The sequence below is a fragment of the Harpia harpyja genome, chromosome 10 (assembly GCF_026419915.1).
Source record: "Harpia harpyja isolate bHarHar1 chromosome 10, bHarHar1 primary haplotype, whole genome shotgun sequence".
Lineage (NCBI taxonomy): Eukaryota > Metazoa > Chordata > Aves > Accipitriformes > Accipitridae > Harpia > Harpia harpyja.
Window position 1 is genome coordinate 11,745,476 of NC_068949.1, and position 21,584 is coordinate 11,767,059.

The following is a 21,584-nucleotide window of genomic DNA, read 5'->3' on the forward strand; positions in this document are numbered from 1 at the left end:
GACTTCTTTGTTTTCTATTGTATTTTTAGTCCAATTCAGTAAGGGATTTTATCAGCTGTTGTGGCTGTACTTGCTTTTCTCCATCTATTTTAACAGCAAGCCTGCTTTCGTAGAACCACAGAACAGCCCAGGTTGGAAGGGACCTTGAAAGACCATCTGGTCCAACCTTTTGTGGGAGACTTTTAGATTGAGGTGTAGTCCGTACCACTGAAAGCAGGTCAACAGGAACTGCAGATGGCTAAGGAGCTGCTGCAGACAGGAGAGTAGGGAGGAGTTGAAGGCCAGCGTTCCTGAAAACAGAAATGCTCTCAGAGGAAGAGGTCACAAGATCCTCTTTTCCCTTATATAAAACCAAAATGTAAACCCCAACACTTACTTACATATTTTGGTTTTCACTGTCATTGTAAATAGCAACTGGTGATGTGGTCTGCAGATTTTATTCTCAAGAGACTCCAAATTGCTTCCCAGTTGCCTTTCTTTGGTTTCTCCTTCTGTGGAGATACAGCCGGAGTTTGGGTAATTACAATTTCTTTCTGCAAAGCGTATGTTGGCTGTGTTCAACAGGGATAATATTTCCATGTTCCAAGACAAGAGTGGTTTCTGTGGTAAAGCGAAGTCTACAAACAGAAGTCAGTGTCTGGACACAGGTTTAAAATTGGTTCTTGGTGAGATACTTTGAAATAATGGACCACAGAAGTCTTTAGTTCTGTCCAGTATGGAACAATACAGATATCAGACTTGCCACCCATGGGCATCTTTTCACGTATCGCGCCAGTCTTTGGTTACAGGCCCTGTGACCGCCAATAACTTCCCACTTCATCGTTGCTGCTGTAGTTCACGCAAAATGCCTTACTTTCCTCATAGTATTTCCCCACCGCACCTTTTCGTTATCCTTGAAAGGGCGTTAGCAGGACAGCTGGCGGCAAAGAACACGACCCCGCCGGAGAAAGAGAGGGGCTCCGCCGTTCAGCAGGAGCCGAGCAAGGCGCCGGGCTTCCACCAGGTGGCGGCCGGCGGCAGCCGAACGCCGCGGAAAGCGGCCGCCCGCCCGGCGGGAGGGCAGGCTCGGCGGCCGCCCGGCCGGCCACCCCATCTCCTGCAGGGGGAAAGGGGGAAAAACCAAAACAAAACCCAAAATAGCTATCGGTGGGAGGAAGGGAGCGTGGAAATGTGCGTAAACTGTAAGGCCAGCTGAGCCAGAGGTGCTAGGGAAGGAAAACCGGGTGTTCCCTTTTATCATCTCACCATGCCGGAACTCAAACAAGCTGAAAGGCAATAACTATTTAAAACTGTTTTAAATTGTTGGGGCATAAACCGGTTGCTGGCAGACGTTGCAGAAGAATTTCCTTAGACTTACCACTACATGTCTATAAAACTTGTCCACTAGTGGCGATTATTCTCTATACAACCCTTCATTCTTTAAATGGACTGTCTAATTGCTTAGCTCTGAATTCAGACTGAAGAATTAGAAAAATGAAAATATTTCATCTTATTTCATACACTTAGCTCTTTTCCTGGAACATAAAGAATTTTATAAGAAAAAGTCATTATTCAATGGATTATCAGCTGTAGGATGTTTTATAAATGTCCTGTGCTGCTGCTGAAAGCCTGTCTTTCCGTAGGCTTCATGGCTGGCTGACAGTGCGTGCTGCTGCGTGGAAGGGAGGGAAAGAAGAGGCTGGTGGTGCTAGGGCTCTCCTTTCAGCAGGAGCACCTGGGTTGTTCACTAGGCCACGGTCTGACTCTTTACTAGTATCGCCTGCTCCAGCTCTGGGACGGTCTCTGTATTACACAGAAATATTCAGCTTTCCACATCACCTTCATGGGACTTGTGTAATGCTAGCAGTAACAATAGCAGTGTTTATACTGCAGCTCAGTGCTCCTGCCCTATTAAAGGGATTGTTGTACCCATCCATTCTCCTTTCTGCAACACTCACAGGAGTGGAAAACTCTCATGCTAAGCCATGCTGCCTGGAGTTTTATTTCAGCAGCAGTCGTGTTGAGTAGGCAGACCGCAAGAACAAACAAACGTTTGCATTGCAGGAGAGAGAAAAGTTTTAACAACAATTTCAAAAGTAGCAGCATGGGGTTTTGCCCCTACTTGGCTATCTTCCTACAGAGAAGCAGCTTCCTTCGGATCTGGTGTTTTGTTTATGTAGCTATATATGAAGTTTAGTCTTAAAAACAGAAGATAGAGCTTGCAATTCCCCTACCCCTCCTCTGAAGAATCCTGACTCTTCAGCAGAGGCATTCAGGCTAAAAATTGCTTCCTTCTCCTATAGCTGCTGTTTGCAGAGGCAGCTGAAATGTCTGTAGCTAAGACCCCTGGGCTATCAGCCCCGGCAATGACATGAGATAGGTGCTTAAACAATTTTATTTCCTTCTTGTTAGCACATACCATTTTCTTTGCTTTACTTACATGAATAGAAACACTGTGCTCCCCTGCCTTGTTACCTGTAACAGCCAGCCAGGCAGGTGACAGTGGAGAATGTAACTTGCCCTTTTGTGGCAGCAGCGAGCTGGGGTTGACCTGGAACATGTTACTTCATCACAGCTGTTCCGTGGGGCCACATGCTAAACTGGTCCAACTAAAAAAAAGCTTTTTTTCCCCCAGCAAGTTTAGTTTCCTGCTACAATTCAGCACAAGGGACCTCCTCTAATGAACTTGTCTTACCTTTGTTTCCATAGGCTTTTTCTAGCCTTCAGTCCCTACTCTCCTTCAAGCAAGCACAGGAGACATCAGGTATACAGAGGTAAGAGGAGAATTTGCACAGCAGTAAGGTGTTCTTGCTGCGCTTCCAAGCCTATTCTGGAAGAAAAACGTACCCTTAGACAGCAAGCTTATCTTGTAACACCACAAGAATAACTTAAAATGGGGTAGCTTGCAACACTTAGTGCTTTTCAGTAATCGGTAACAGCTAAAGTTAATAATGCCTCCACTACATGTTGCAATATCCCCCCCCCCCCGGGAAAGCCTGGGTTCAGGTAACACTCTAGTGCAGGGGTAGGGCTGGCTAACGCTCTGGGGCAGGGCACGGGCTGACCCACGCTGAAAGGGGCTGAGTATGAGGAGGGCTGCACCGCCCTCCTCAGAAACCAAAGCCCTGAATGGGTGTGCACAGCTCTCACGGTGCGGTTTGTTCAGCTCTGGGTAGCCTGTCCCCAGCAAAACTCCAGTGCTGCTTCCTCTGACACTTCAGTGCTCTGTACGTGTTAGAAGCCAGCTATTAGCCAAGTCACTTCATGTATAGGCAAGGCTCGCTGAATTCATCCCAGCCTTCCCGTATTTGCTGGATGATGAACACAGAAGTTCAGCTGTAGGTGTGTACTAACACTGTTAGTATAAATCTTAATTTGTTTTTTGTACTCTGCAACATTTGTAGAGATTTAACACACGCTTAGTGTCAGAACACCTTGGGTTTTATTTTCATATCCTTTTTGAATCAGGTTAAGCTGTAAACAATTTCTTTTTCAATCAAATACTGCCAGCTAGAATTACTTCCATTCATGCATCACTGAAAACAAAAAGGGTATTTTTCCTTAAGTATAGATTTTTCTTTTTCAAACAATGTCACTTTATACAGAAACCAATAGCTAGATTTGATGCACCCTGATTAGTTATGTAAACAGATAACCCAAAACAACTCGTCAACAGAACTAAGAAGTTGGTTCCTTCATAGAATGGAAATTAAAATCTCTCCTGACTTGAGGTTAACATGGTCAGGAGTATAGAGCGTGGCACATAAATCCATCTGGGAGGTGTATAAATTGCACTGTATCTGAATTAACGAAGTTATGCATAATGAAATGCACAGTTTAAATTCATGCTAGAAAGCATTTTTCAGTATGAAGTGGCAGCCAACTGGCAACCATAACAGTTAGGTTCTGCACCATCATTTATGGCATTATAGATAACTATTACATATAGCATACTTTAAAACCCTGAAGGATTGTGTTACTTAAAACATTCTCCAGGCAGTTATTTGGTTTGAAACATCAGGAGAAAGACTAAAGAGTTTGCCATCTTATACCTAATATGGAACCTTTAACTTTTATGAAGTAGATCAGATATGATGTGTATTTCACAGTAACAAAGTTGCTTTAATGCCTTTTCTCCAACAGGATTGTGTTAGATGTTTCTGCCCTCAGATCACCATTGTCCTGGTGGTTTTCCCTTTTCTTAAGTTTGGGTAACTACATTGAGCACTTTTCCTGGTTTTTAACTATTCATCAGTCCTTTCAGTATATCTTCGGAGAGTTCCAGCAGAGGGAGTTCGGGGGACGGGATGTCCAGGGGAGGAAGGTTGGGTATTGGAATGTCCTTTGCCTTCCCAGCAGTTGTCGCAAACTTCTGCCAAGTTGCAGCAGCAGAAGTAGTTTCTGAGTGTTGCTGCAGACTCCACAATTCTGACTTCTCAACAAAGTCAGCATCTACATCCAACTCCTTGTCTACTGGAGATTTTTGGAGTCTAGCTCTTTCTGCTTTTAACTGCTTATTCTCTCTCCTTAATCTCTCATTTTCAGCTACGAGAAATTCTATGTGCCTTTTCAAATCTGCAATTTTGGTTGCCTGCTCTTCTATTATAGTTTTGTCATCTTTTGGAGCTTTACTCCCAATACATGCTTCCACCGGCTCCTTTTTTTTCTGAAGCAGAAATAATAGTGTATCCGGGTCCCTGTCAAAGACACCCTGAATATCCTGTGGATGTTTCTCTGTGGAAGGGCTGTATTTCTGAGTGACAGGAATCAATACATTTTGATCATCAGAGTCTTCAGCAGATGGCTTATAAGAAATCTGAAGATGTGCGGCTATTTCCTTGTCAGCATTCTGCTGGGCTTTCAGCTTTTCCTCCCTCTTTGCCCTTTTCCACCTCTCCTGGATGAGCAGTAACTGTTTCATGTGACTATCCCTTTGTAATTCCAGTGATAGCTGAGCCTGAGTAAGAACAAGATTAAACAATTTAATAGGTGATCCCTAATCCCACCTGAATATTCACACAAGTAAAGTTACATGCATGTAAATATTTACATAAACAGCATCACAGCATGCCCGAGGGAGGGGGAGGAGCTTTTGTTAATTCAGATACTAAATCCAACAAGAAGTGCTCTCTGTTTGTACAGTGCAACAGATTCAGATATGTCACCCAAATTTAGCATAACTACTGGTATTGTGAAGGAGTGAGTTAACATTTGGTCTGTTTGTTTGTTTGTGTTTTGTTTTTAAGTCACTGACCAGGCTACAATACCTCTGAGTGGAGGCACTAGGAGTTTAACTTACCTATGACCAACACCAAGAAGGAAGAAATTCACTTGATATGCACAGCCACACTTTAGCTAAATAATACAAACTATCTGTATGCTTCTGTGATGTGTAGACATATTAATAACACCCAACACTAAGCAGAGAAGTGCTCCAAGGCCAGATATGGTCCCAAATGATTCAGCCATATTTAATGAAGGAGATGACATGGTGGTTAGTAACTCACAGGAACCACCTGGGTAAGAGGCTACCATTTCTCTACAAGAATGACCCTTTGGAGGAAAGACAGATGTCCGATCTCCAACGGTTATTTGCTCTGATAATATTGGCTAAATTCAAAGCCTGCTGCTACAAAAGTGCTGAGCAGACTACACTACTACATTCAAAGATAGATTTGTGCAATGAATAAGGAAAGGTGTAAGGCTGCTGTTCTGGAGATCCCCCAGTCAGGATGAATAAAACCAAAATTACAGACTGTAGATGAGATGCTCAGCTTTGTGTCTCAGGAAAACAGCCTAAGAGCCTCACAGCAAAAGTTAAATATGAAACTAGTTTTATCACCTACTTGAAAATGCCTTGCAGACTAGAAACCATTGTTGGAGAACCCTTGGATAGGTTAGTAGTTCTCCTGTCCCTGCTCCACATAAACTTGGAAAAACTCTCATGGAAGACTAGCATCACTGCACTTCTAAAACTCCTGGTGCAGTTGCCATGGGTTCAGAAAACTATGCAGAGGCTAACGGCCAAGAGGGGTATGATCAGTTAGGGTGCAATATGACACACAGGCACACAACAGAGCTATGGCTGATTTTGGCATCTGCTGCACTTTGGTCTCACCTGCTCTGACTGGGTCAGCTTCATAGCATCTGTAAGGTATGCTGCAGAATAAAAAATTGATAAACACTTAGGACAGGGTTACAAAACCTGAACGTTTCCATAAGAGCTAAGAAAAGGCTTCAGACCTCCTGTATTCTGAATCCCCACATAAAAGCAGCAGTCCAGAGGCAGAGCATTTACCAAGTTACAGTGGCTGGAAACACCTGCTGTCTGAAAAAATTACTGTAACATCATGTAATACACGCTACACCCTTCCCACGGCATCTTGTTGGCTCAGGTTGTTCCAATTTGTTTTTCAGAGGAGGACAGCAGCCATTTCCAGAAAGTCCCAGAAGAACAACTTTCCCGTGAAGGGAAGAAACACAGCTAAGGACCAGACTTTTAACTTACAAGCATTTTAAGACAAAATGTGGTAAGTAAAATCCGCTCGCCCACGGCACACCACTATTATGAAGTAATGCTTTTTAATTATATTCTTGATGAAGAGGTATAGTCGTAGTTTCCCACTTTTTTCACCAACTTCCCCTCCAAACCACAAAACGTGCTGGCTTAGAGTTAGAGCAGCCCTTTAGACTTTGGGCATATCTTGCTAGTGCTGAAAATGACAAGATGTGAGAAATTCTTAACCAAATTCAGAAGGATGTAAGATAATGGCATAGAATCATCAAATGAAGAAAAGCAAGAAACTTTCAATGTATTTCTGGGTTTTGTCTTGGTATGTGAAGTGAAGGAAACCAAAACGAAAAGTCTGCACATTAGAATGCAAGTGCTATCCCTCATTGCTCTGAGTGTTCATAAATACCAAAGAAACTGTCAGTTTCTCATTTTATGGGGTTTTCTAGTATTTATGCCCTGGTATCTAGGTTACAATGTTTGGAGTAGTCACTTATTTTTTTTCCACACAAGCCCTGTCACTGGAAATGTCCTACTTGTTGCACCAATTAAGACCTCCTCTTTCTTCTTCTGCCAAGCAGTTGCCACGCTGTCAGGCAGCTGATGGACTCCAACACAAATAATTAAGCATCAGTAGTTAAATGGACAGGTAAATACACAAAGTCTCACTTAGGAGAGGCTGTCAATCGCAGCATCAAGGCCTGCGACGCAATCTGCTGTTTTGCTCGAGTTCTGGGAAAGCTGAGCTCATCAGCTGTTCTTAGCTGTCTTGATTCAGGCATTAGGAAAGGGAAGTAAGTAAACTTTTGCAAGCAAACATTTGTCTAAGTATTTCCTTTATCAACAGAGAAAGCAAGTGACTTCAGCTATGAAAGCAGTGAAGAAAATACAAAGTGTAAAGTGAAACTGGCTTACAGCAGGTTCCCAACTGCAGTTTGTGCATGACACAAGGTGTCGGCTTCATCTTGAGTCAAGAACTGCCTTCACAGTGATAACCACCCCCAATCAAAACAACTTTGGAAATGTCTGACTTTAGCTGCTCTTATTAGGAAAAAAAGTTTCTAAGAGGGTGCTTGATCTGGACTGGATAATTCACATTTTAAGAATAAAGATGTTGCAAGTAACTAGATATTCTACTTACACGAAGCATGCAGATCTTCTAGAAGCTGATTTTAAGAGCTGGAATGTGAGAAATACCTACTCACCAGCAGCTTTTTTGTGACAAGAAATTGCTTCTTCATATTTCCCTGCTGCCAGCAAACGGTCTGCTTTTCTGCTCTGCTGGTGAGCCTTAAAATAAAAAAGAGCATTACATCGAGGAGGGTTAACCGACAAATAGTTATACCTGTTTTAAAAGTAATCAGTACATCTATGAAACCTGTACTGATTCCAGTTGTCAGGGGTTTAGGCTCAGATCTCCCACCCCCTTCCAAGCTTTATAATTTGATTTCTTCTTTAATACTACCTTACAAGAATCTGTACTGTACAGGTAAGAACTGAAGTTTGTTAATGCAACAAAGACGGTGTGTACACAACAAAATCCTTTTGAAGCTGTTCCTCAGAAAGTACATGTTCTCCTTCACAGGCAGGCATTTACTGTAGTCATGTAGAAGCTGTAAGTATTTAGGACCAATTCACCTGGCAGAATGCAAGATATTTGAGTTATGTTACAGCTTACAGCTGGTTTGACATTTTCTGCTGCCCCATGCCCAAGAGACTTTGCCTCTTGGGTGAAGAAATTGCAAAAGATCTTTGGTTTTTTTGTTTGCAGCTTACACGAATTAATGGAAGCAGCACAGCCATAGTTAAAGATATCAAAGTCACATTGTTGCTGTACAACAGTTAAGTCTATATGAGTATTTGTAAGCCACTAATGTAAACCACTAAGGTAGACTAGGGATGTTGCTGAAAGCAAGCAATTGATGCAAGTACTTGCATACGCTCAAAGAGGAACAGTATTGCATAACCAGCACTGCAACATTCATGAAAGCAAGTCTTTTTGTCATTACTACAATGAATTTTATGGTCCTTCCTCCAAGACAAGCTGTTTAATATGAAAGGCTACAATCACTAACTGGCAAGACTGCCAGTAACACAGACTATTCATGACAGCTTTACTACATGTTGAGTTTGAAGTAAACAGACATCAGATACTGGGCACTGACTCTGTGAAACAACACAACGCACTTATGAATCTGAAGAAAGTGTTTGTCTGTTTCTTTGTTTAAGATTACTGTTTCTCAAGAAAGCCTTTACCAAACCCATGCTGCCTGAACCTGTATGGTAAACAGAGCTGAAAGCCTGAAATTTGTCTCTGTAATTCTCTCTCTGACCCACACAAATTCCCTATTCCCTCTGTTCACCCAAATAAAGGCATAAAACAGACTTCAGATGTTTGGTGAATATAAGTCACCGACTCACTTTCAGCATGTTCCAGGATCAACATAAAAATGAGCGCATTTGTCCATATCCTAAGACGTTAGAACAGCTGGCTCCCTACAGGCCTTATGGAATTACACTTTTGTCTGTCTCTTGCAGTCTTGGTAGAAGCGTTAAAGGTCAGATAATCCAAACAGGACAGTAACATGATTCTATCAGGACTAACATGATACTTATACTAACATCCATTTAAAAAATAAGTTCCAAAACGCAGGTCAATTTCTTTGTCATCTTTGTCCCCCAAATTGACTTATCACCTACAGTGTTACAGTAAGTTCAATTTTCTACCAGAATTTTAGCAGCTCTACACCACAGAAGAGAATGACTTCTACAGAAAACACTCTTTTGGGCAACAACTGTTCTTAAGCAATCCCTAGCAGTTATATCACTGCGTTTAGACATTTGGCTTTTCTAAAACTGATTTCCTATGCTAATGTGCGAGTGTTCTTAAATAAAAACCCACCACAGCTCCTTGATTCTTCACAACAACTATTTCGGTTATATTCTGCTTTCTTACCTTCATTCAATCCTCAGAGCATTGTCAGCATTCCCTGTTTCTTCTGCCCTGAGGTTAAATAATCTCAGAATAGGAAGTGTTTTTCTATTGGAAAATCATCTATTTTATGGCCTTTTTCTATGGACTCCTACAAATTACATATGCCAGAAAGATAAACTTATTTCCCACGGGAATGAACAAACAGTATCAGCTTATATAGAGCCATCTCCTTGGTTATTCATAGCAGCTCATCCGGTTACAAATTAGCTATGTCATGGACATGAAAACACCTGAGCTAGCTCCTTGCAAAACCAGGGAAAGAGGAAACAGGGTAGCTGGAGACAGAAGAGCTAAGTAATTCAACAAGCCAGGGCCTGGTTCCATTTATTAGTTTTTACATACAAGAATTTGAGTCTGGTGGTTTTCAAAGGTTATTTTCATATGTTTTAAACTACTGGAGCATGATCTTACTCAAATCACTTAAGCACGTGCAGAACATTTGAGGACAGTCATTTGTTATTTGATTGAGCAATTAAATTATTTCCATTCTCAACTCCCAGTGAAGCTGAAGGGAGTCTGAAGAAGTTGGGCTAGACTGTGAATCAAATTAGGAAAACAACAGTCCAGAGATGCTAGCAAAAAGAAAAGCTAGGAGCCTCTGATTACAAACTCAAAATGCCTTTCTTGCTATTACATCAAAATATATAGATGTCAGGCCATCTTACTCTGATGCAGAGCAACAGACTTCCCCAGTGGAAACAACAGGAACCGTGGCAGAGAAAAACCAGTTTCAGCACAGCCTTGTGTGAGAAAGCTAGGTGTTTTGTAGTCAGTCATGGGGGAGGAATTCCTCATTTTGTATGTTTTCCTGCCAGCTTGACAAGGAAATATTTGCTCATTTATTCCACCCTGCAAGTGTTTGTTCCACTTAGTTGATTATGGAAGGACCAAGGAATCTCTCCCATTTTCATGGTAGATTATTCATCACCAGCAGTTTGTAGAAATTAGTGGTGCTGTTTCCTAGCAGCAAGTGATGAAGCTGCAACAGAAGTACTTGGATGTTTGATAGCAATGTATCATGGATAAGCTTCTACATCTTGTCTAGTCTGCTGGTTTATTCTTAGTGCTCAGTTACACTTAGTCACACAGTATCCAACCATTGTTAGCAAATCTATTTTGAACTCAGAGGGGCCTGTATCCCATTATAAAACTGGCAATAGAAGAATTGGTCCTATATCATAAAGTGAAAAAAATGGCTCTCAAATTTATGCCTGGTCTCATGTCATGCTAGAGGAAGGTGTTTATACCAACAATTCTCAAGCTGCTATGTTGGTTCCCAACAGATTCAAGCAGGACTGCTTTGACTTTGTTCCTGCTGCTGTGATGATTACAGAAACAGCTGCCACATAACTGTGGTGGGTTTATATATCTGATTTCTCTTTCCTCTTCCAGTTGCAGTGCTGGAAATAAATGTGGGATGTGGTGTAAGAACAATTATAATTTATTAACAAGCTATGGAATTGAAGGGGGAAGCAGGTCGACAACTACTTCCAGATGTCCCTCCCAATCCAGATAAGCAGGAATTCCCAGTAGGCAAATGGACAGGTGTAACAACTTGACTCTAGTAAGAGGAAGCAGGTATGAGTGAAGGATGACCAAGCTAAAAAGCTTCCTCACCTGGTTCCAACATATTTGGTTCTTACGGGATTTGTGCATGCCTTATTGTGTCACTTAAACCACCATGGATCAACTACAGAAGCGGGTAAGCTAGACAGCTTTCCTCAAACTTTCTAACTGTAGCTGAGATGTTAAGGGGTGATACTTGCATTTGTAAGTTTTTACTGCTATTCCAGAGAAATGTTCCTATTTGATTTTCCACTCAGCTAGCCCAAATCATTGCCTATGTAATCTCTGAGCAACAGAATAAAAAAATAATCAAACCACCCTCTAAAACAGCAATACAGGCCTCCTTTTTACTTAGAGCTTTTTTTAGCAGCCCCAAAGTTAACACTCAACTTCTTTTTTCCCAATATAAACTAGACGATGATGTGACTGCAGGCCAGGAGAAATGAAGCCATAAGGCCTACTTGCCAGATTTCTTACCATTCCCTCAAACTAAAAAATAAAAATGCTAGTTTTCTTTCTAGAGATAGTGCACCATTACAACTTAAAGGATTCCCACCATATGATCCTAGCTTAGGTTGGGGCGGGGGGGGAAGCTGCTGCTTTTCTCATATAATTCCAGTTGATGGCTAGCTGTTATAGAAAGGAGAGTAATAGGAAAAAACCTGCTCGATCCTACAATATCTTTAAAAGGTAGGTGTAGCACTACTCATTTTCAAATAGGGTAAGTCTCCTACTCTCTCCTAAGAGCAGTAATTTGCAACAGTCCTCCTGTAGCTGAGACAGATAGTCTTGTGTATGTTTTGTTTTTCTTTGTTCCCCTAATGGGAACAGCTCTTCCCCAGACAAAGCCTCACTCAAGATGTTAAGCTTACAGCTTTGTTCGTTGTAAGGGACTCTCTAGAAAGTGATATATTTTAATATGACTATGAAGCACAGATTACAGCACCTTACTTACAAATGAAGGCAGTAAAACCCAGCTGCTTAAATGATGGAGCCTGAGGAAAGCTAAATGCAAAGAAGTTCTAGTATAACAGTTTGTATATGTTTTAAGTGAAACCACTGTTTGCTGCTAACATCATCTGTTTCATGCTATGGACTGTGGATACCAGTTATCTTTGCCAGAAAGGATCAATGCCTATGCTCTCTTACTGCTGAAAGCAAAGATGAAGGTATTTTTTTGAGAGATGAGGGATCTATTTGGGGATTTGTTTCCTTAAGGATACAGGGCTGTTTTTCTAAGAATGTATTTTGGAAAAAGGAAGCATCAGAAAGTGCACATTGCATTGCTTCCATATTGTACAAAAGAGTGCTAAGTATCTTCCACACAGATGTTTACAGCAGCAGGCCACAAAGAGTGGGATGAGGTGGTGCACCATTGTTCCCCCCCACCCCACAAACTTTCAAACCTATTCTTACCAGGAAATAGTGAACTTGGGAAGGTTTGAATGCTTATGCCTGCATATGCATTGAAAAATGGAATGAAGAGAGAACACAAGTGGAAAACTTGACCTGAAAGGTCCAAGAATTAGCTATGGCTATCCATTTTTTTATTAGAAAAGAAAAAGTGCAATCATGATGAATAAAACTCAGGGTGACTATGGAAAATGCTTGTATTTACAGGCAGTTACACTAAAAGCAAAAATAATAAAGAGTTGTACTGTAACTTATGTTAAATAATGGGAATATATTTGCCACTAAGCTTAAAGAAATGGTAATGTGTAGCTTTATGAACAGAAGCAACCCCCCTTAAAAATACTCCTTGTATTCTGTAGAGAAAGATAGAGTTGACTGAAGGAGAAACAAAAAATGGCAGAACCCACTGTGGCTGCTCAGCCAAGACCACTAGCCACATGTTAGCTCAATTTTCTGTCTTTGAAAGCCTGTACGTAGCAAGGTTGGCAGAACAATGACTCAACTGTAAATTACAGGTTAGTGTGACTATAGAGCAAAACAAGTATGTGAAACTCTCATGAGAATGTATTCTCAATATTAATAGACTTCTCAGTCACTTCATATTGAACTGTAAAGATGTTGAAGTTCAACTCGCTTGTAAGCAACAGTATTAGAATTTAAATATATGGGCAGACAAGCAACCAGTTGTTTATCCAACCAACATTAATTCACTGAATAGCTCTAATTGACTACGCATGTGTTTCCTACCTATTCCAAATTTAAGATAAAATGGTTAGTCTGAGTTCTTCACCATGCAAATGCAATTAAGAGATCTGGAATTAAACCAACTCACATTCACACTGTTCAGGTTAGGTGGAGTCTTCAAAACCCCATACAGGCATAGCTGCAGCTCTTTCCCTGATCACCTGCAACTTCATTAAGTCACGGTATCCTTTTACCTACTGCATAGTCAAATCAACCTCATTCTCTTCCCTTTCACCCATTTAGTATGATAAAAGCAGTAAATGCTTCAACTTGCTTGTCAGAGCCATTTTGTATACCTACAGTTCTCAGCTGCCTTGGTAATGCTTTTCTTGTCTCTATATATAGTGCTGCACGTGGTACTACACAAGTCTTGCTAACTGGAGGTTATAAGCTAAATGAGAACAGTTCCACTGCCCTGCTAATAAACAAAACCAATCTGGGCTCCTCTGTGTAGCCCTAAACCACATGGCTTAAGCTGTTACAGCAATTGAGCTACTCAGTCGTAACAACCGAATCATCACAACAAATGGTCTAGTAAACAAACTATTCAAGGAGCAACAATTTCAAATAAGTGGGGCAGAAAGGCTTCAGCCATGACTTCAGTCTGCTGCCTCCCAGGCCTCTATGAGATGGCTTCATTTGGGTCTTTAAACTGTTAGGCACACTTACTCAGAGCTGAACTGCACTGCTCGACAATGCCTGACACAGCAGAAAGGCACTGCTGGTAGGTACCCAAACAGCCTAGATATCAGTGAGGAAATAATGTTTCTGTCAACCACCTGTAGCTTAGCTAATTACATTCTTGACTGGGAGCTGCTGCAAGCTGTTATATGTGCAACATGGAACTGTTTTTTGTTGTGCTTTAATAGTAGTTATATGACTGAATACAACATTGTTGAGTTTTTCCAAGGAGGCTGTTACTGATCTGCCTGTTCAGCTGAGTATCTGATGCACCACCTTAGCAGCTCCAGTCACTCAGATATGCTGCTGCCTCTGTGTGTTCATACCTTAGATTTCCCTTAGCTGAAATGAATGGCCCCATATAGATCATGTTGTTACTGGGAAAACCAAGACAAGGCTTCCCATGGTGGTAAAAACAGATTTTGTTAGGCATGTTTATATAACGATGCTTCCACTTTTATTACCTAAAAGCTTGTTTTCTCTAGTTTGAGTTCAGCATTGAGCGCATCTACCTCTCTTTTTTTCATTCTAGATTGGAAGAGCAAGTATAGCAGCTTTCAGGTTAAGCTTTATTTAAAAAAAAAAAAAAAAAAAGAGAAAACAAACTGGATTCAGTGGATGTTTCTGTAGATTAACGTAATATTCCTGTTTTTCCAAACAAAGTAACAGAGGTGAAGGCTGGCATCAAGTCTCAAATATATTGGCCCATGTGATTTAAATCCTTTGGTGTCTGGTAAACATTCATAGGTGCTTTCTATTTTCTCCTCCTACTCTTCCATATTGCATATTTATCCTGCTTGTTATTTTGCCCTCATGTGGATGTACTATTCACCTCACTTCTAAACCATTTCTTAAAATAGACCATTGATTGTCTTGCACTGGAATGGCTGCTACCAGTGGCTTACAGCATTAATATTAAAAGCTGCCATTATATGAGATTCTTGCAATATACACTTTGTGTTATTCTCACTCCAACCACTGATCCGTGCTTTCTGTTTTTGATCAAAACAGCAGCTCTTCAAGCTGGGTCCCTTACACTTCAAGAAACTTAGAGGCAATAGATAATCATCAGATTTTGGATTGTATTTTATTAAACCATACAAAGTGCTATTACCCTGTAGGAAGAATAAAAGGTAGAGGTGGTATGGCTCCTTAGCAAATATTCTACAGGAAGACACTGAGGTATTAAAGTAGAATTGGCAGAGTTATGAAGTCCTGGGTGTCGGACTCTGTTCAACAAGCAAGTTTCCTTTTTAGTCTCTTCTTGAGGTTGGTAACATTTGCCTTGTATTTTTACTGTGTTATTTCCAAGCTTCTGATGGTCAGCAGCATGCTGTTGTGCTTCTTAACTGATACCTTTTGCTCCTATACTTAAGGTTAAAATTATTGCTGGATGTAAGATCAGAATTCTTTGCCTAAACCAGATAGCAGTAGGAAATGCCCCTACAGTAGGTAGCACAGAGAAGCTCTTAACTGCATTCTTTTACAGAGCATCTTTTCGTATGAGACTTATCTTCATGCTTTTGCAGTAGAAGTTTTAATCTGCTAAAGAATGTTGAGATGTCTTAGTTTATGGCACTGGATTATGTGTGAAACAAGTGTTCAGCTGGACTAGATATCCACTATGTGGTTGCCTGCAGGTGTAGGGACTGCACTTAGTCCATATCAGTTTTAAGTTCCACAGCACAACCTAAACGTTTTATTTGTAGGGCTGAAGAACTGGCTTCCTTATTAGTAAAAGCATACAGGTCAGGGCTTTAACCCATTCTTTCAAGATTGGGTGATGTTTCTCATCTGTGAGGCATACAGTACACTAAGGGGGGAGAGGGAATGAGGGAAAAGGGCAAGAGGAAGAGACAAAAATGAATGCTCAAGTATCATCAGAGCTGCCCCAAAACACTTTCCCATGGCTCTAACAACTCAAAGGATGGCAACACGTTTTGGAAAAGTTGTTTCAATTTGTTCCTAACTGAAGTATCACTGGATATAAGGAATACCTTGAGGACAGCTCAGTGGAAAAATCAAATCTGCAGTTAGTATTGTAGCACAAGGCCTAGAAAGGTTAAAAGAAAGAAAGAAAGATGGGCTTAGACTCACCATGATTATTTGTTAAGCATGCCACAATGGCACAGAAGCTATACGAAAAGATAAGAATAACTTTAAAAGGAAAACAAAAAAAAGGGGGGGGGGGCCCTGAAGAACTTGAAGCCCAAATTCTAAAAGGTTAAGTCCATTTCTTATTGAAGTCATTAGACCTGAAGGTCAACAATTAAAACTTCCATTAAACAAAAACCACTGTAGTTATAGATTTTTTTTTTTAACTGATCTGGAAAGCAAATCAGTATTTGTCTAGTGCCATCTACAGAAATAGATCAGTGAAGTAGAGAAACCAAAATATAATTAAGAAAAAGAAATATCATTGATAGTTTAAGGCATTAAGACCCAGATGCATAAAGATAAAATATTATTGTGAGGGAAACTTATCCTTCAGAAGGTAGAAAAAGAATGTAATTGAAGTCAGCAGGATACAACAAGGTATGGCATGCCACCTGTAATTAGGAAGGCTAAGCAAATAGTCAAATATATAAACAATAACTGAAACTGAAAGCCACTAATACAAGTGATTAAGTGCAGCTGGTGTGCTGCATGTGGAGAGAGAAATAGAGACATTAGGGTACTGCAAAACTACTCAGGATTTTGTAATCCATGCTTCCCAGTAATTAAGACTAGATGCTCGAATATACAACTAATGAAAAAGTTTTACAAGACAAAGCAACATCCAAGAACTATAGCAAATTCTAATAAAAAGCCTTAACTAAAGAAAAATCAAGTTCACAAAAATTAGCAAGCCATGATATACTGAAAGAAGGAAAATGTCTTGTACTTAAGGCATTGATAGCAGATAAATAAGCCTAATGATTATTGTATCCAAAACCACTTTGTAGTTTAGGGGTTTTTTTTTTTTGGTTGGGTTTTTTCCCACTCCTCTCTGATAGTTTGGCATCTTTGGAAAAAGTTGTGCTTTTCCAACCCACAGGAACTAGACTTAGATAAGAGAAGACATTTATAGGAGAAGCAAGTGAAATACATGACACTGGACAGTATCAAAAACTTAAATGAACATTTTTATATTGGAGGTTGGCACCTTCCCTGAATGTTGTTGCTAATCTGAAACTCAGCTGCAGAGAGGGACTGTGAATAGAAGAGCTTTGCAAAACTCCAGTTACTCCTGTTCAGGTCCTTGCAAAAACGTAGGCATGTTCTAACCATCGTACTGTACCCATTCAAGCTCTTGTCATCAAGAGTTTTCATGGTGCTTCACACAACCTGAAAAGGCAGGTCATTTTTCTATACAAGATGACTGTATCGTGCAGCAGTTCAAGAAAAGTTTTTGTATTTCAGGATAATTCTTAAAAGGGAGTAGGAACGTATGTACAGGCAACTTCATAATTTTCTGTCCAAAACTATATACAGCAGCTTTTTTTCCTGTATCATCTGTTATGCAGAAGTGTCTTGATCTTGTTAGCCCAGTGCTAGACAGGTGTGGTAACTGCACACTCCTATCATGGTCAGAGGATCATCAACTAGGCTTTAGTCATATTCTTGTCACTCCTACAACCCTTAGTAAGCAGTCTCAGTAAGAAACACTACTAACTGGTGATATCTACACTGCCACAAAATTGCTTCTTTCAGCTGTTTACTAGTGAATATTCAATTATCACTTATTTCCTTAGAAGCTCATGCACTAGATCTACTTTTAAAAGCGTTTTTACAGTGTCTGTGAAATAGCTATAGTTTATCCCTCCTGCATTACTGTGCTACATGTTGTGTGACTTCAAACCCATCATATCAACAAGTTGTAAGAGCTTTCTACTTCCTGCTGTTCCTTATTTCAATCAGGCTTCCAGTATACAAAGTAAAAAGTCTGAGACACCATGATGCAGACATACCCAAAGTGGTTCTGCACCATCAGTTCAGATCTAAATCAACCATCTTTCTGCTACGCTGTCAGCCCTAATTCCATGGGTGGTCTGCAATGCCAATTTTATAAGCCTTTCTGAAACTAGAGAGAGCATCCAGAAATACCTGACTGACTCTGTATGGAGCAGGCAAGGGTTTGTCAAGGCTGACACCATGCTGGAGTGAATAAGCTTTGATTAAAAACTAAACTGACACAAGCCTCTGAGGTTTGCATGGCGATACCTAAACAATTTCTGGATCAAACTCATTCCTGGAAGCACTACAGCTGTATTCCTGGTATGCTGCTCCTGGCTAATTGGACTGCTGGACCAAAGCTAGTTTTCTAAGTGAAAGCTCTGTGTATCACCGCATCTGAGGCACAGTCAGGATACAGCTTTGATAAAACCCACAAGGCAGCAGAGCATTAACTGTTCTTGACCCTAGATCTTGTCTGTGTGACCGAAACCTACCAATTTAAGCTGTTTAAAATCTGATTAGCTTTTGTGAAAATGTACTTTTCAGACATCTGTGTTTCAGTTAAAGTTCCTTAGAAATTTAGTTTAAGCAGAGTTATTACTGATTTAAGACTTTAAAGCACTTCACCTTCTGAAATTAAAAGAAGCATCTAGTGAGTAGTGGGCCGTGGTCTCTCAAACTCTTTGAAATCACGTAGATACAGCCTGTGTCACCTAAACGTTTCCTTCTAGAACTTCCCATCCCTTGTTTTTGCAACTTGGGCCATACTTACCCCCCCCAGCCCCCCGCCCGCCCCAATGTAAACGTACCGCTACACGCACACCTGCGTTGTTCCTACTCCCGCCGTGCTCCCAGCTGCTCCCGGGCTCGGAGCGGCCCCGGCCGCGGGCCCTACAGCAGCTCCCCTACAGCAGTGGGGCAGCGCGGCGCGGCCCGGCCTGGCCATCGCTTCCCCCCGCCTCTCAGCCACCGGACCGGGCTGTGGCGAGGCGAGCCCAGCCCCACCCCCTGCCTCAGAAACCGCCTCAAGTCCCGGACAGCCGCTCAGCCCCGCTCCCCTCCAGCCAGGCCAGGACCCGGTGCCGCCGCGGCAGGGCCTGGCACAAGCCCTGAACAGGTGCCGGGGGGAAGTGGCGCGGGGGGGGGGGGGGGGGCTATTTACTATTCAAGTCGCGCTTCTCCGCCCGGTTACCCTCCGGTAAGAGGGGAGCGGTGTCACACCTTCCCCGCCGCGGGCGCCCGCCGCCGCCCGAGAGCCGAGACCGGCTGACAGGACGCTCCGCTCCCCTCTCCTCTCCCGCCCCCCACGGCCGCGCACTCACCAGGTTGAGGGGCCCCTCCATCACTTCCATGGACGGCGGGGGCTGCGGGCACATGGGCGCGGAGGCGGCCTAGCTCGCCGCTCCCGGTGCCACTGGAGCCCCCACCACCCGGTCCGGTTGCCGGCGCCGCTCCTCCCGCGTCCCCGCCCCGGCGGGTTGTAAACACGGCGGCCGCTTCCGCCCGGCCCACACCGGGCGGCGGCTCGCGAGAGCCGGCGGCTCGCGCGAGACTCGGGCAGTGTCGCCGAGGCAACGGGCGCCGCACCCGGCCCCGCCCCGCCCCTCCAGCGGCCGCCCTCGCGCCGCCCCAACGGCCGTCTTCCCGCCCGCGGGTACGGTGCCCCGCTGAGGGGAGAGAGTGGGGGCCGGTCTGAGGGACCGGCTGAGCGGCCTCTGAAAGGCGGAGAGGTAGCGCCCGCGGTGGGCACGGCCGCAAACCGGGGGAGGAGAGCCTTGCGCCCGTCGCAGGAGGGCACGCAACCGTGATTTCTTCCCACCCCCCTTTTGGTTTTTTGCTCTTCTTTAGCGCTGCGTGTGGCACAGGTCACCGGTCTGTAGATGCGTGGGGTTTCTGTGAGGAAGAAAGCACCCAGCACGGTCATGAAGCGTGGCGGTAAAAGCACCCATTGCCGCAGGGCAGCAAGGTCGGTGCCGGAGTCAGAGAGGTCACGCAGGAGAGCCACAGACATGAGTGACAGCAAGAAGCGCCCGTCCATTGCAAAAGTGCAAAACCAGCTCCTGCCCCGGAGAGTTTAGTTCGGCCCTGAGGTGCATTATCCAATACAAGCAAAGGTGGTGGGGTCCGGGCTGTTATTTCAGCCCTGGGCAGAAAGCTAGTCAGGAGGGTGGCCGGTTCAGCTCTCTGCATGATGGGAAGAAGGAACAGCTATTGCTCTTCGTGGCTTTTCATTGCAGGAATTGCAGTATCTGAAAACAGGTGACAATGACAGTGATACCAAAATTGCCATATCACCATGTATGTGCTAACAAAATAGTAGTATTAATTATTCAAAATAAACTTTCTTGAGAAAGATCAGGTAAGCAGGGCACTGAACAGCAAATAAGCTGACCAGCTAACTTACTGAGCATCGTCATCATCCTTATCCATACAACATTGTGTTTTCTGAAGACTACAGAGAAGAAAACTGCCATAAAGGGATTGTGTATAACTTTCTCAGGTGGAACTAAGGATGGCATGAGTTCATAGGAGCATGGCAGTAATAGACTGAAAGGGGAATGAAGGCAAGAAAAAAAGGGGAAAGAGATGAGGGTAGAAGGTAGTAGGGAAGATGAGACACCTAGAAAACAAGAAGTAAAAAAGCTAATCAGCAGCAAGCAAAGTAAGTCCAGGATTCCCTTTCTACCCTTTGTAGATGTGATCCTCAGACATGAGTGGCATCTGTGGGTCTCTGAGGGAGCCTATGTGGCCTGATATGCCGTAGTTCTCAGCTATCCCTGTGCTATGGGGACTAGCTTTGCAACACAGGAGTGCTGGGGGGAGTTTTCCTTCCAACATACGTGGTTAGACAAAATAGTCTCTTCAGACAAGGAGCTTCCAAAAGATACTTTGCTAGTTTCTATTTTCATTTGCAAGAATTTATCTATCACTTGGTTTAATTATATATCACCAAGTCAGATTCTATGTTGTCCAGAGTGGTTTTGATCTAGAGCCCACTGATTGGATAGAAGATAGGTGAAGTTGTCCTCTACCAGTCATTGAAGGGATAGGTCAGCCAGGGTGAAGAAGAAAGGCTACTTGGCACTTCACTGCCAGTACATACACTCAGAAATATGAGATGATAAAATTCAATTGTTTTGTTGTAACAAACCATTGTGTTTTCCTTCCTCTTAGCTCATGGACACACACACTCATGAAGAGGTAACATTTATCTGTCATCTGTAGGAGTATAGCTCCCATGTTGACCATCCCACTTGGTCACTGTTCCTCTTCATAATGGCAAGCCCTTCTCTAAACCTTAGCCCTGTGCTGCCTGGCCTTTTTCTCTCTCTTGCCAGTAGTGCTACAATAGGAAAAAGTCTGCCAAAGGTCTTTACATCTGAGCACAAAACTTGGTTGTTCAATTGTTAATGAAGTTAAACTGAGTTAATATGTCACAATTTACTGATTCTCTTGCATCTGTACATGAGATCTTACACACTTAGCCAGTTGATTATCCTTTTCCATACTGCATTAATCCAGAGGCAATTTTTGATGATCTTGCTAAATATTATGTAGGATGAGATTTTTAGATGCACTGGCAGTTAAATTGCATACTGTCAAGCTGTTATTTCTAGCCACTTTACTAACTCTTTTTTTCATCTTTGGTGACTGAACTGCAGAGGGGTTTTTTTTAATTTATTTATTTATTTAAACTATATTGCTGATCTGTTTGTGTGTAATTTTTAATTTTGCATAAAATATTTGACTCGTGACAGG

The 21,584-nt window shown here is 42.4% G+C and overlaps 1 protein-coding gene across 4 annotated transcripts; it reads right to left on the minus strand.

Moving 5' to 3' along the window:
- Nucleotides 1-3,398: 3,398 nt before the first annotated feature.
- Nucleotides 3,399-19,328, minus strand: NRBF2 (nuclear receptor binding factor 2). Of its 4 annotated transcripts, XM_052799602.1 has the most exons (5): nucleotides 19,148-19,273; nucleotides 17,035-17,216; nucleotides 7,696-7,780; nucleotides 6,098-6,138; nucleotides 3,399-4,936 (listed from the first exon to the last, which is right to left on the minus strand). In XM_052799602.1, the coding sequence occupies exons 4-5, from the start codon at nucleotides 6,119-6,121 to the stop codon at nucleotides 4,220-4,222; spliced, it is 741 nt and encodes a 246-aa protein (XP_052655562.1). In that variant the 5' UTR covers nucleotides 6,122-6,138; nucleotides 7,696-7,780; nucleotides 17,035-17,216; nucleotides 19,148-19,273; the 3' UTR covers nucleotides 3,399-4,219. The 4 variants fall into 4 exon arrangements, with proteins under 4 accessions (XP_052655562.1, XP_052655560.1, XP_052655559.1 ...); XM_052799600.1 differs by lacking the exon at nucleotides 17,035-17,216 and having other exon boundaries at nucleotides 19,148-19,328; XM_052799599.1 differs by lacking the exon at nucleotides 6,098-6,138 and having other exon boundaries at nucleotides 19,148-19,317.
- Between the last annotated feature and the right edge of the window lie 2,256 nt (nucleotides 19,329-21,584).